Source organism: Salmo salar, chromosome 20 (genome assembly GCF_965601325.2).
Source record: "Salmo salar chromosome 20, fSalSal1, whole genome shotgun sequence".
Taxonomy (NCBI): Eukaryota; Metazoa; Chordata; class Actinopteri; order Salmoniformes; family Salmonidae; genus Salmo; species Salmo salar.
The window spans coordinates 91,607,516-91,622,099 of record NC_138310.1 but is presented as its reverse complement, the minus strand read 5'-3'; the positions used below and the strand labels follow the sequence as shown (position 1 = coordinate 91,622,099).

Genomic DNA, 14,584 nt, shown 5'->3' with positions numbered 1-14,584 from the left:
CGCACTGAAACATTAGTTATTTAACTCATTCAATGCATCAGAGGGACCAATACTGCCTTACAAAGCAAAAAGACAGTAACTGATCATAGCGTAAAACTGAGGAAATAAAAAAATTAAAAAAAGGCTTTTATTTACCTTTGGTTTCACAGTAACTTTATTCAGTTACTACTAACATGACCCCCATTTATTCTCCTGAACACAATACAATACGAGGCAGGATACTTGTCCACATGATTAAGTATGTATTTAAATGTAGCAAAGATTACATTAACTACGTTTTTTGACCAAATGAGCAGTTACTGCCTTTTTTGCTTGTTAGGGCAGTATAATCTAATGGTTATTACTACTTTCTACTCTCTCTGTCTGTCCCAAAGGAGACCCTATTCACCTTTATAGTGTACAGGCCCATAGGGCCCTGGTTAAAAGTAATGCACTATATGGGGGAATAGGATTCCGTTTGGGATACACAATATGTCTGGTCTGGCCAATGGGCTTCCAGGAGGACTCACGTGTCCTCGTCATCAGAGCGTGGCTGTAGCCATTCTTCATCCTCTGTCTCTCCAGCCGTCGGTCCGTCTGTGTCGTCACTTCCTCCCGGGGACAGGGGACCTACCAGAGGGTCTTCACCTGGAGGAGAGGGACACGATTCAAATCGGACCCTTTACCCTATGTAGTGTGGGACAAGGCCCTGTTCCCTACATTCTAGGGCCCTACTTTAGACCCGATAAATTAATGCCTAGTCCTAAAAATCAGGATGAGTGTTCATGTACACTGAGTATACAAAACATTAAGAACACCTTAATATTGAGTTGAACTGCCTTTTTGCCCTCAGAACAACCTCAATTCGTCGGGGCATGGACTCCACGAGGTGTCGTAAGCTTCCCACAGGGATGCTGGTCCATGTTGACTCCATTGCTTCACACAGTTGTGTCAAGTTGGCTGGATGTCCTTTGGATGGTGAACCATTCTTGATACACACGGGAAACTGTTGAGTGTGAAAAACCCAGCAGCGTTGCAGTTCTTGACACAAACCGGTGTGCCTGGTACCTACTACCACACCCCGTTCAAAGGCACTTCAATATTTAGTCTTGTTCATTCACCCTCTGAATGGCACACATACACAATCCATGTCTCAATGGTCTCAAGGTTTAAAAATACTTATTTAACCTTTAATCCCATTAATCTACACTGATTTGAAGTGGATTTAACAAGTGACATCAATAAGGGATCACAGAGTTCACCCGGATTCACCTGGTCAGTCTATGTCATGGAAAGAGCAGGTGTTCTTAATGTTTTGTATACTCAGTGTATATTATATCCTGCTCAATTCCAAAAAAAAAACATTGAAAAATATTGCAGGTACCCAAGCACTACGGGGCACTATAAGGAATGTGGTGTGACGGTGTACTAGACTGCACTTCAGGAAGACATGACTCCGTACAACCGCCATGCACCGTCAGTTGTAATAACGAATAGGATTTTAATATGGACACCTCCTCTCCTCAAAAATGACCTGTGAAGGCTTTTCGACTACATCTATTAGTACCAGTGTTTCAGTTCCTAAAGTACCTGCTCTGAGTCACAGTAACTTACAGTAACAACTGTCAATCACATCCCCTTCTCATCAAGTTCAACTAAAACTAAAAAGTAAAACTGAAAACAGAACCAAAAGGTGTATCTTTTAACGCTACAGTTTGCAGCTCCTTGACATGTTCAACCATCTTGGGTAGCGCACCTTTCAACAGTTCTGGCAGACACAGGCATGTCAATTTATCTTTGAAATTATTGTGTCTTTGTTGGGTCAAACCATCACATAAAGCCTGCGAAGATTTTTCTTTGCTGATTACAATTTGCATCCTGAACTTAAAAAAAAATAAAATACTTGCTAGCCGCTAGCCATGTGAAAATGAATCTCTCCTCTTCAGTGCTGCCTTGGTTTTTGAATTTGGCCAGAGAGGCGATTTGTCTTGCGCTGAACTAATAATATGAAACTCCTGCAAAATCATGAAAGCTGTGCTTCCAACTTGTGGCAACAGTTTGGGGAAGGTCCTTTCCTGTTTCAGCATGACAATGCCCCCGTGCACAAAGCGAGATCCATACAGGAATGGTTTGTCGAGATCGGTGTGGAAGAACTTGACTGGCCTGCGCAGAGCCCTGACCTCAACCCCATCGAACACATTTCGCCGACTGCGAGCCAGACCTAATCGCCCAACATCAGTCTTCCCGACCTCACTAATGCTCTTGTGGCTGAATGGAAGCAAGTCCCCACATCAACGTTCCAACATCTAGTGGAAAGCCTTCCCAGAAGACTGGAGGCTGTTATAGCAGCAAAGGAGGGGACCAACTCCGTATTAATGCCCGTGATTTTGAAAAGAGATAAATCGACGAGCAGGTGTCCACATACTTTTGGTGATGTTGTGTATCATAGCTTTAAATAGCTGTGGTAGAACCTTACAGTAAGTCAAAACAGTAGAGATGGAAGCAAATGGAAGAGGTGTAACTGCATCGATCACTTATAGGTTGTTGAGAGATCGACATCACATGGAAAGTCATACGTCAATCATCTATTACAATACCTTCAATCAGAAATAAGGGATTCCGCACGCATGACCAACCATGTGGTAGACAAGTAAATTATACTGTAAAATGTTTTCTAGAAAGATTCCCCTCTAAGCGGGACTTACCTTCTCTGTGTATGGAGTAGGTTCTGAAAGCGGTGCTGAGCTGGGCTTTCTCTAACAGTCTTAGTAGCTTCTCTGGTGGACTCCTGTCCCATCGTTTCCGCTCTCTGTTCTCTACAAAATACAGAAACTTTATTTTTTTTTTTTTTTTTTATAAATACGTTTTATTTTATTGAATGGTGAAATCTGAGGGCAGATTGTAGGACTCAAATGTTCGTGGACGCTTTAGTGGGCTCAAAACATCACTTCTCAAATGTTTATTGCAAATATATACTGTGGCTGTTCATTCTACGTTGTTTTAGTGTACCTGGATATCCTGTGATGTTTGTACGACGACAACGTTACTTTCTCGAATGTTTCAGTGAGTCGGCCTGTCGAGGGGTGTTGTCAAGCATTGTTTCAGTCCCTGAGTAGGGGTGTGTCAAGCATTGTTTCAGTCCCTGAGTAGGGGTGTGTCAAGCATTGTTTCAGTCCCTGAGTAGGGGTGTGTCAAGCATTGTTTCAGTCCCTGAGTAGGGGTGTGTCAAGCATTGTTTCAGTACCTGAATAGGGGTGTGTCAAGCACTGTTTCAGTCCCTGTCTAGGGGTGTGTCAAGCATTGTTTCAGTCCCTGAGTAGGGGTGTGCCTGGCCTGTCTCAGTGAGAGTACCTGCATACCTAAATGTGTCTGGCCTGTAGTTGCCAGACTCCTAGAGGAGAGGAGGTCTGCGTTAGCCAACACCTGTAGAGCTGTGTCTGAGGGGCCTGGGGTCCACTGTCTACGAGGGCCACGCTGCTCTCTACTGGTGCTGATCCCAGCAGGGGCCTCAGTAGGGGCCACACAGGACTCCAGACCTGTATGAAGACATGATCAAACATGTTCAAGTTCCTTATATATATATATATATATATATATATATATATATATATATATATATATATATATATATACAGTCGTGGCCAAAAGTTTTGAGAATGACACAAATATTGATTTTCACAAAGTTTGCTGCTTCAGTGTCTTTAGATATTTTTGTCAGATGTTACTATGGAATACTGAAGTATAATTAAAAGCATTTCATAAGTTTCAAAGGCTTTTATTGACAATTACATGAAGTTGATGCAGTGTTGACCCTTCTTTTTCAAGACCTCTGCAATCCGCCCTGGCATGTTGTCAATTAACTTCTGGGCCACATCCTGACTGATGGCAGCCCATTCTTGCATAATCAATGCTTGGAGTTTGTCAGAATTTGTGGGTTTTTGTTTGTCCACCCGCCTCTTGAGGGTTGACCACAAGTTCTCAATGGGATTAAGGTCTGGGGAGTTTCCTGGCCATGGACCCAAAATATCGATGTTTTGTTCCCCGAGCCACTTAGTTATCACTTTTGCCTTATGGCAAGGTGCTCCATCATGCTGGAAAAGGCATTGTTCGTCACAATATCCAGAAAAACGTATGTCAGAATTGTTATAAATTGATTTGCATTTTAATGAGAGAAATAAGTATTTGACCCCCTCTCAATCAGAAAGATTTCTGGCTCCCAGGTGTCTTTTATACAGGTAACGAGCTGAGATTAGGAGCACACTCTTAAAGGGTGTGCTCCTAACCGCAGCTTGTTACCTGTATAAAAGACACCTGTCCACAGAAGCAATCAATCAATCAGATTCCAAACTCTCCACCATGGCCAAGACCAAAGAGCTCTCCAAGGATGTCAGGGACAAGATTGTAGACCTACACAAGGCTGGAATGGGCTACAAGACCATCGCCAAGCAGCTTGGTGAGAAGGTGACAACAGTTGGTGCGATTATTCGCAAATGGAAGAAACGCAAATGAACTGTCAAAATCCCTCGGCCTGGGGCTCCATGCAAGATCTCACCTCGTGGAGTTGCAATGATCATGAGAACGGTGAGGAATCAGCCCAGAACTACACAGGATGATCTTGTCAATGATCTCAAGGCAGCTGGGACCATAGTCACCTAGAAAACAATTGGTAACACACTACGCCGTGAAGGACTGAAATCCTGCAGCGCCCGCAAGGTCCCCCTGCTCAAGAAAGCACATATACATGCCCATCTGAAGTTTGCCAATGAACATCTGAATGATTCAGAGGACAGATGAGACCAAAATGGAGCTCTTTGGCATCAAATCAACTCGCCGTGTTTGGAGGAGGAGGAATGCTGCCTATGACCCCAAGAACACCATCCCCACCGTCAAACATGGAGGTGGAAACATTATGCTTTGGGGGTGTTTTTCTGCTAAGGGGACAGGACAACTTCACCGCATCAAAGGGACGATGGACGGGGCCATGTACCGTCAAATCTTGGGTGAGAACCTCCTTCCCTCAGCCAGGGCATTGAAAATGGGTCATGGATGGGTATTCCAGCATGACAATGACCCAAAACACACGGCCAAGGCAACAAAGGAGTGGCTCAAGAAGAAGCACATTAAGGTCCTGGAGTGGCCTAGCCAGTCTCCAGACCTTAATCCCATAGAAAATCTGTGGAGGGAGCTGAAGGTTCGAGTTGCCAAACGTCAGCCTCGAAACCTTAATGACTTGGAGAAGATCTGCAAAGAGGAGTGGGACAAAATCCCTCCTGAGATGTGTGCAAACCTGGTGGCCAACTACAAGAAACGTCTGAACCTCTGTGATTGCCAACAAGGGTTTTGCCACCAAGTACTAAGTCATGTTTTGCAGAGGGGTCAAATACTTATTTCCCTCATTAAAATGCAAATCATTTTATAACATTTTTGACATGCGGTTTTCTGGATTTTTGTTGTTATTATTCTGTCTCTCACTGTTCAAATAAACCTACCATTAAAATTATAGACTGATAATTTCTTTGTCAGTGGGCAAACGAACAAAATCAGCAGGGGATCAAATACTTTTTTCCCCTCACTGTAAATACTGTTTTTCAGAATACATTCTCATATGTTTCAGTCAGAGGGCCTATGTAGGAGTGTGTCAAGCATTGTTTCAGTACCTGAATAGGGGGTGTGTCTGGCATGTTAATAAAAAAATTAAATAAACTGGTTTTCACACAAGGACACTTTTACCACGAGTGGTTTAAAGGAATTGTCATACATGGAGGGACAGGATGGATTAAAATGTTTAGTTTAATTCAAATGAATCTCACAGAAACACAGTAATTCATAGGTTATGACTGTTATTACTACTCTACCGCGTAATATATAGTAAATACATATATATATGTATATATATACACACACACACCATAAAATAAAGTCTTACCATACTTGCATTGGTATGTAAAGTATAACAGGTTGTAAATTGATGATAAATTATGTTTACATTTCCTGCTCAACCTGCTCGTCTATCCACTAGGACCCTGGAGTTCAATCTCACTACGAAATGAATAACATATCTGAATGGGTGTTAATCGTCTCCTTACCCTCCAGGGTAGAGCCTGTCATGAGGGTCTTCTGCCCCAGGAGTGAGGCAACCTTCTCCCCCTCCTCTCTCCTCCATCTCCCTGTTCTCCTCTCCGACTCCTACAGATCAGATCCAGAAAGCAACATGCTGAATCAGAAACTACCAGACAGACAGACAGACAGACACAGACAGACAGACAGACAGACAGACAGACAGACAGACAGACAGACAGACAGACAGACAGACAGACAGACAGACAGACAGACAGACAGACAGACAGACAGACAGACAGACAGACAGACAGACAGACAGACAGACAGACAGACAGACAGACAGACAGACAGACAGACAGACAACAATAAGCTGATTGATGTGCTGCTGTGATTTTTTTTTTTTTATTGTAGCTAGACGTGTTTTATTTCTACTAAATGTCTTGGTAAGTCATGGTATTTAACAAACTTTCAAATGTACTTTATTTTTTTTAAGGGAGAGATTGGCCAACGCACAGCAGCAGCTCAAGATCATTTTGATTGGTCGCCTGAACTGCTTCAGAAACCTCATGCTTTTACAGACCGGTAAAATGGCCGTTCATATCTCCAGAGAAGAAGGTTTCGTGTCGGCATTTTTTAAATAAAACGTTGTGTAGCCTAACCCTAACAGACAGACTTGCTATAACTGGAGGCACTTTCTAGAGGCCACATTCCATTATGTATGAAAAAGGGGTAATCGATAAAGGCTACTGGTTGCCTACTGTAATATAGAGCTGCCTAACCCGAGCTCGTAAAGACTGACCCAAAGATACCACTGTATCCCGAAGGTGGTGCCATGAATAGGCTAGGATATTCTACTTCCCAACAGACCGAAGACTGAACACACTCTTGCATCATTAGCAGAGAGAGAGAGAGAGAGAAAGAGAGAAAGAGAGAGAGAGAAAGAGAGAGAGAGAGAGAAAGGGCAGGCCGAAACGTGCTCAAGCATGCACGAACAAACTGGTAAGTGTCTTCACTGACATTTTTCAACCTCTCCCTGTCTGAGTCTGTAATACCAACATGTTTCAAACAGACCACCATAGTCCCTGTGCCCAAGAATGCTAAGGCAACCCGCATAAATGATTACCGCCCTGTAGCACTCACGTCGCTAGCCAAGAAGTGTTTTGAAAGGCTGGTCATGGCTCACATCAACACCATCATGCCAGAAACCCTGGACCCACTCCAATTCGCATACCTCCCCAACAGATCCATCAATTTTGGCCCATTCATCCTGACAGAGTTGGTGTAACTGAGTCAGGTTTGTAGGCCTCCTTGCTCACACACGCTTTTTCAGTTTTGCCCACAAATCTTCTATAGGATTGAGGTCAGGGCTTTGTGATGGCCACTCCAATACCTTGACTTTGTTGTCCTTAAGCCATTTTGCCTCAACTTTGGACGTTTGCTTGGGGTCATTGTCCATTTGGAAGACCCATTTGCGACCAAGCTTTAACTTCCTGACTGATGTCTTGACATGTTGCTACAATATATCCACATCATTTTCCTTCCTCATGACGCCATGTATTTTGTGAAGTGCACCAGTCCCTCTTGCAGCAAAGCACCCCCACAACATGATGCTGCCACCCCCGTGCTTCACGGTTGGGATGGTGTTCTTCGGCTTGCAAGCCTCCCCCTTTTTCCTCCAAACATAACGATGGTCATTATGGCCAAACAGTTCCATTTTTGTTTCATCAGACCAGAGGACATTTCTCCTAAAAGTACGATCTTTGTCCCCATTTGCAGTTGCAAACCGTAGTCTGATTTTTTATGGCGGTTTTGGAGCAGTGGCTTCTTCCTTGCTGAGTGGCCTTTTAGGTTATGTCGATATAGGACTCGTTTGACTGTGGATATAGATACTTTTGTACCTGTTTCCTCCAGCATCTTCACAAGGTCCTTTGCTGTTGTTCTGGGATTGATTTGCACTTTTCGCAACAAAGTACGTTCATCTCTAGGAGACAGAACGCGTCTCCTTCCTGAGCGGTATGACGGCTGCGTGGTCCCATGGTGTTTATACTTGCGTACTATTGTTTGTACAGATGAACGTGGTACCTTCAGGCGTTTGGAAATTGCTCCAAGGATGAACCAGACTTGTGGAGGTCTACAATTATTTTCTGAGGTCTTTGCTGATTTCTTTTGATTTTCCCATGATGTCAAGCAAAGAGGCACTGAGTTTGAAGGTAGGCCTTGAAATACATCCACAGGTACACCTCCAATTGACTCAAATTTTGTCAATTAGCCTATCAGAAGCTTCTAAAGCCATGACATGATTTTCTGGAATTTTCCAAGCTGTATAAAGGCACAGTCAACTTAGTGTATGTAAACTTCTAACCCACTGGAATTGTGATACAGTGAATTATAAGTCAAATAATCTGTCTGTAAACAATTGTTGGAAAAATTACTTGTGTCATGCACAAAGTAGATGTCCTAACCGACTTGCCAAAACTATAGTTTGCTAACAAGACATTGTGGAGTGGTTGAAAAACGAGTTTTAAGTACTCCAACCAAAGTGTATGTAGACTTCGGACTTCAACTGTATATGAAATGTATAGACTATAATGATTTAATAGAACAAAACGTTGTTTAAATGTGGTGAGCTTAATGTCCCAGGCTCCCTGCAAGCCTAGTGTCACACTCCCAAATTCTTCACAATGTATTTCTTCGTAGGCTATAGCCTTGAAATAATTGAAATAGCATAGCCTAAATCGTTCATTTTTGTTGCTTCTTAGGCTCCCTGTTTGAAATGACGAGCGCTTCTTCCATTTACCTTTCTCATGTTAATTAAAATACTTTTCAAAAATCACCAAATCATATGGTTTGGTTTCAATACTTCAAAACCCAAATGGAAAGGTCCAGGTAACCACAAAAAAATAGATTCGTTTTTGGTTAAATTCTGATTTTAATGAACGGATCGAAGCACCGCTCCACGAGCGATGAGCGGGATTTCCGACCGCTCAACTCCGCTCAAATGCTCTGGTAAGGGATGGTGCCTTGTGGGCAAGGACGTGGTTCTGAACTGGGCTTACATCTAGCACCTTGTTGGGCAGGTGTCTGTGCAGGAGACCGGCTACGCGGTGAGACGTGAGGATGGTGTGGAGGGACGGACGGTCTTTGGGGTTGGTCTTGAACATTTGTTTGATCAGGTAGTGCAGCTCATAGGGCAGGTGTTGGGGAAGAGGAGGGTAGGAACCACGACACACCTTCATGATCAGACTCTTCCAACTAGGAGCCTGGAACTGAGATGAGGAAGGAGAACAGAGGTTTAGGAGGATTCCTGGAAACACAAGACAGACTGCTACGGTTCCAGACAGACAGCTACAGGCTACAGCTCCAGACAGCTACAGGCTACGGTTCCAGACAGACAGCTACAGGCTACAGCTCCAGACAGCTACAGGCTACGGCTCCAGACAGACAGCTACAGGCTACGGCTCCAGACGGCTACAGGCTACAGCTCCAGACAGCTACAGGCTACAGCTCCAGACAGATGGCTACAGGCTACGGCTCCAGATGGCTACAGGCTACAGCTCCAGACAGACGGCTACAGCTCCAGACAGCTACAGGCTACAGCTCCAGACAGCTACAGGCTACAGCTCCAGACAGATGGCTACAGGCTACGGCTCCAGACAGACGGCTACAGGCTACGGTTCCAGACAGACGGCTACAGGCTACGGCTCCAGACAGCTAAAGGCTACAGCTCCAGACAGCTACAGGCTACAGCTCCAGACAGCTACAGGCTACAGCTCCAGACAGATGGCTACAGGCTACGGCTCCAGACAGACGGCTCGGCCGGCTCCAGCAGGGCTACGGCTCGGCCCAGACAGACGGCTACAGGCTACGGTTCCAGACAGACGGCTACAGGCTACGGTTCCAGACAGCTACAGGCTACGGCTCCAGACTGACACTCTGCTACAGGCTACAGCTCCAGGCTACAGCTCCATACTACTACAGGCTACAGCTCCAGACAGCTACAGGCTACGGCTCCAGACAGCTACAGGCTACGGTTCCAGACAGCTACAGGCTACGGTTCCAGACAGACAGCTACAGGCTACGGTTCCAGACAGACAGCTACAGGCTACGGTTCCAGACAGCTACAGGCTACGGTTCCAGACAGACAGCTACAGGCTACGGTTCCAGAAAGCTACAGGCTACGGTTCCAGACAGCTACAGGCTACGGCTCCAGACAGACGGCGACAGGCTACAGCTCCAGAAAGCTACAGGCTACAGTTCCAGACAGACGGCTACAGGCTCCAGACAGACAGTTACATGTTCCAGACAGCTACAGGCTACAGATCCAGGCAGCTACGGCTCCAGACAGAAAGCTACAGGCTACGGCTCCAGACAGCTACAAGCTACAGCTCCAGGCTACAGCTCCAGGCTACAGCTCCAGACTACAGCTCCAGACTACAGCTCCAGGCTACAGCTCCAGGCTACAGCTCCAGGCTACAGCTCCAGACTGACACTGCTACAGGCTACAGCTCCAGACTACAGCTCCATACTACTACAGGCTACAGCTCCAGACTGACACTGCTACAGGCTACAGCTCCAGACTACAGCTCCATACTACTACAGGCTACAGCTCCAGACTGACACTCTGCTACAAGCTACAGCTCCAGGCTACAGCTCCATACTACTACAGGCTACAGCTCCAGACTGACACTCTGCTACAGGCTACAGCTCCAGGCTACAGCTCCATACTACTACAGGCTACAGCTCCAGACTGACACTCTGCTACAAGCTACAGCTCCAGGCTACAGCTCCATACTACTACAGGCTACAGCTCCAGACTGACACTCTGCTACAGGCTACAGCTCCAGGCTACAGCTCCATACTACTACAGGCTACAGCTCCAGACTGACACTCTGCTACAGGCTACAGCTCCAGGCTACAGCTCCATACTACTACAGGCTACAGCTCCAGACTGACACTCTGCTACAGGCTACAGCTCCAGGCTACAGCTCCAGACTGCTACAGCTCCAGACTGCTATAGGCTACAGCTCCAGACTGCTACAGGCTACAGCTCCAGACTGCTACAGGCTACAGCTCCAGACTGCTACAGGCTACAGCTCCAGACTGACACTGCTCCAGGCTACAGCTCCCTGGGCTGGGACACATGTCCTGATTCAACTCTGCTGAAGACACCGTCCTTCCCTCACTATGAAACAATGGTTCTTACAGTGGGAGTCACGAGTCAGCTGAACCACTGTACACACACACAATATTTAGACAGACGAGACAGTGTGTGAGTACCGGGTGTCGTAGGGTGCAGAGCTCGTAGAGGACACAGCCGAGAGACCACACATCGCTGTAACACACACACACACACACACACACACACACACACACACACACACACACACACACACACACACACACACACACACACACACGAGAGATGGCATGGGAATCACACATCACTGTAACACTGACAGAGTTAGATATCCCACATCCCTAAGTTCAAAATTAAACTATTTCAAAATGGATAATCCACAAATATATATTATTTCAATACAGTAGATTGTAGGGTTAAACATAATTATAAACGGGGTGGGTTCGAGTCCTGAATGCTGATTGGCTGAAAGCCGTGGTATACAGTCTGATATACCACGGCTTTCAGCCAATCAGCATTCAGAGTATGACAAAACATTTTTTTACTGTTCTAATTAGGTTGGTAAACAGTTTATAACAGCAATACGGCACCGCGGGGGGGGGGGGGGTTTGTGGTATATAGCCGATATACCACGGCTAAGGTCCGTGTCCCGTGTCCTTTAGCCGTGATATATCAGCTATCTACCACACCCTCCTCGGGGCCTTATTGCTTAAATATAAATCATTGATCAATACAATAAGGATGTCATTGTACAGGTTACTATGACCCTACCTCTTATTGTTGTATGGCTTACTGTCCCAGATCTCTGGAGAGACATAGTAAGGCGTACCGACGTACGTGTGAGCATAGGCCTTCGCACTGTGACAGAGAATACAGGACATCATTTAAAGCAATGAGAAATAACATCTTAAAACGATTACATACACTGAGTGTACAAAACATTAAGAACACCTGCTCTTTACCGTGACATAGACTGACCAGGTGAATCCGGGTGAAAGCTACGATCCCTTAATGATGTCACTTGTTAAATCCACTTCAAATCAGTGTAGATTAATGGGATTAAAGGTTAAAGAAGGATTTTTAAACCTTGAGACAATTGAGACATGGATTGTGTGTGTGTGCCATTCAGAGGGTGAACGGGCAAGACAAAATATTTAAAGTGCCTTTGAACGGGGTATGGTAGTAGGTGCCAGGCACACCAGTTTGTGTCAACAACTGCAACACTGCTGGGTTTTTCACGCTCAACAGTTTCCCGTTTGTATCAAGAATGGTTCACCACCCAAAGGACATCCAGCCAATTGGACACAACTGTGGGAAGCATTGGAGTCAACATGGACCAGCATCCCTGTGGGACCGCTTTCAACACCTCGTAGAGTCCATGACCTGACGAATTGAGGATGTTCTGAGGGAAAAGGCGGGGGGGGTGCAACTCAATATTATAAAAGGTGTTCTTAATGTTTTGTCCACTCATTGTATAATTATAGTAATATAAAAACAGTATTAGCGCACAAAGCATCTTCTGGTACCTGTTTAGAACACAGGCTGAGCCAAAGTCACCCAGCTTCACTGTCCCATCGTCTGTCAGGAAAATATTCTGAGGAGAAACGAGAAGGAAGCCATGAAAAATATACAGTAAAAAAAAAAAAAAAAATGGCAGAACTTCAACTCACACTGATTCCTTCTGTCTCTTTCTGTGTTTCTCTCTCGGAGGACCTGAGCCCTAGGACCATGCCTCAGGACTACCTGGTATGATGACTCCTTGCTGTCCCCAGTCCACCTGGCCGTGCTGCTGCTCCAGTTTCAACTGTTCTGCCTGCGGCTATGGAACCCTGACCTGTTCACCGGACGTGCTTGTTGCACCCTCGACAACTACTATGATTATTATTATTTGACCATGCTGGTCATTTATGAACATTTTAACATCTTGACCATGTTCTGTTATAATATCCACCCGGCACAGCCAGAAGAGGACTGGCCACCCCTCATAGCCTGGTTCCTCTCTAAGTTTCTTCCTAGGTTTTTGGCCTTTCTAGGGAGTTTTTCCTAGGGAGTTTTTCCTAGCCACCGTGCTTCTTTCACATGCATTGCTTGCTGTTTGGGGTTTTAGGCTGGGTTTCTGTACAGCACTTTGAGATATCAGCTGATGTACGAAGGGCTATATAAATACATTTGATTTGATTCTATCACTGACCAGATTTAGGAGGTGAAACATAACGTGAATGAGCTTTAAATGCTTTTCAGACGAAGGCTTACAATACAGTGAGGGGAAAAAAGTATTTGATCCCCTGCTGATTTTGTACGTTTTTGCCCACTGACAAAGAAATGATCAGTCTATAATTTTAATGGTAGGTTTATTTGACCAATGAGAGACAGAATAACAACAAAAAAAATCCAGAAAAACGCATGTCAAAAATGTTATAAATTGGTTTGCATTTTAATGAGGGAAATAAGTATTTGACCCCTCTGCAAAACATGACTTAGTAGTTGGTGGCAAAACCCTTGTTGGCAATCACAGAGGTCAGACGTTTCTTGTAGTTGGCCACCAGGTTTGCACACATCTCAGGAGGGATTTTGTCCCACTCCTCTTTGCAGATCTTCTCCAAGTCATTAAGGTTTTGAGGCTGACGTTTGGCAACTCGAACATTCAGCTCCCTCCACAGATTTTCTATGTGATTAAGGTCTGGAGACTGGCTAGGCCACTCCAGGACCTTAATGTGCTTCTTCTTAAGCCACTCCTTTGTTGCCTTGGCCGTGTGTTTTGGGTCATTGTCATGCTGGAATACCCATCCACGACCCATTTTCAATGCCCTGGCTGAGGGAAGGAGGTTCTCACCCAAGATTTGACGGTACATGGCCCCGTCCATCGTCCCTTTGATGCGGTGAAGTTGTCCTGTCCCCTTAGCAGAAAAACACCCCCAAAGCATAATGTTTCCACCTCCATGTTTGACGGTGGGGATGTTGTTCTTGGGGTCATAGGCAGCATTCCTCCTCCTCCAAACACGGCGAGTTGAGTTGATGCCAAAGAGCTCCATTTTGGTCTCAGTTGTCTTCTGAATCATTCAGATGTTCATTGGCAAACTTCAGACGGGCATGTATATGTGCTTTCTTGAGCAGGGGGACCTTGCGGGCGCTGCAGGATTTCAGTCCTTCACGGCGTAGTGTGTTACCAATTGTTTTCTTGGTGACTATGGTCCCAGCTGCCTTGAGATCATTGACAAGATCCTCCCGTGTAGTTCTGGGCTGATTCCTCACCGTTCTCATGATCATTGCAACTCCACGAGGTGAGATCTTGCATGGAGCCCCAGGCCGAGGGAGATTGACAGTTCTTTTGTGGTTCTTCCATTTGCGAATAATTGCACCAACTGTTGTCACCTTCTCACCAAGCTGCTTGGCGATGGTCTTGTAGCC

The 14,584-nt window shown here is 45.3% G+C and overlaps 1 protein-coding gene across 2 annotated transcripts in view; it reads right to left on the bottom strand.

Annotated features, from left to right (window-relative positions):
- Nucleotides 1-14,584, bottom strand: part of nek3 (NIMA related kinase 3) — a 28,439-nt gene that overhangs the window by 2,031 nt on the left and 11,824 nt on the right. Inside the window, exons 6-13 of one of the 2 annotated variants that reach the window (XM_045704122.2) lie at nt 12,703-12,770; nt 11,948-12,034; nt 11,317-11,371; nt 9,096-9,305; nt 6,066-6,165; nt 3,339-3,515; nt 2,685-2,795; nt 510-627 (exon numbers count right to left, since the gene is read on the bottom strand). In XM_045704122.2, the coding sequence (XP_045560078.2) occupies nt 510-627; nt 2,685-2,795; nt 3,339-3,515; nt 6,066-6,165; nt 9,096-9,305; nt 11,317-11,371; nt 11,948-12,034; nt 12,703-12,770 (926 nt within the window). The remainder of the gene's footprint in view (nt 1-509; nt 628-2,684; nt 2,796-3,338; nt 3,516-6,065; nt 6,166-9,095; nt 9,306-11,316; nt 11,372-11,947; nt 12,035-12,702; nt 12,771-14,584) is intronic. The other variant, XM_045704123.2, reaches the window with a different exon arrangement.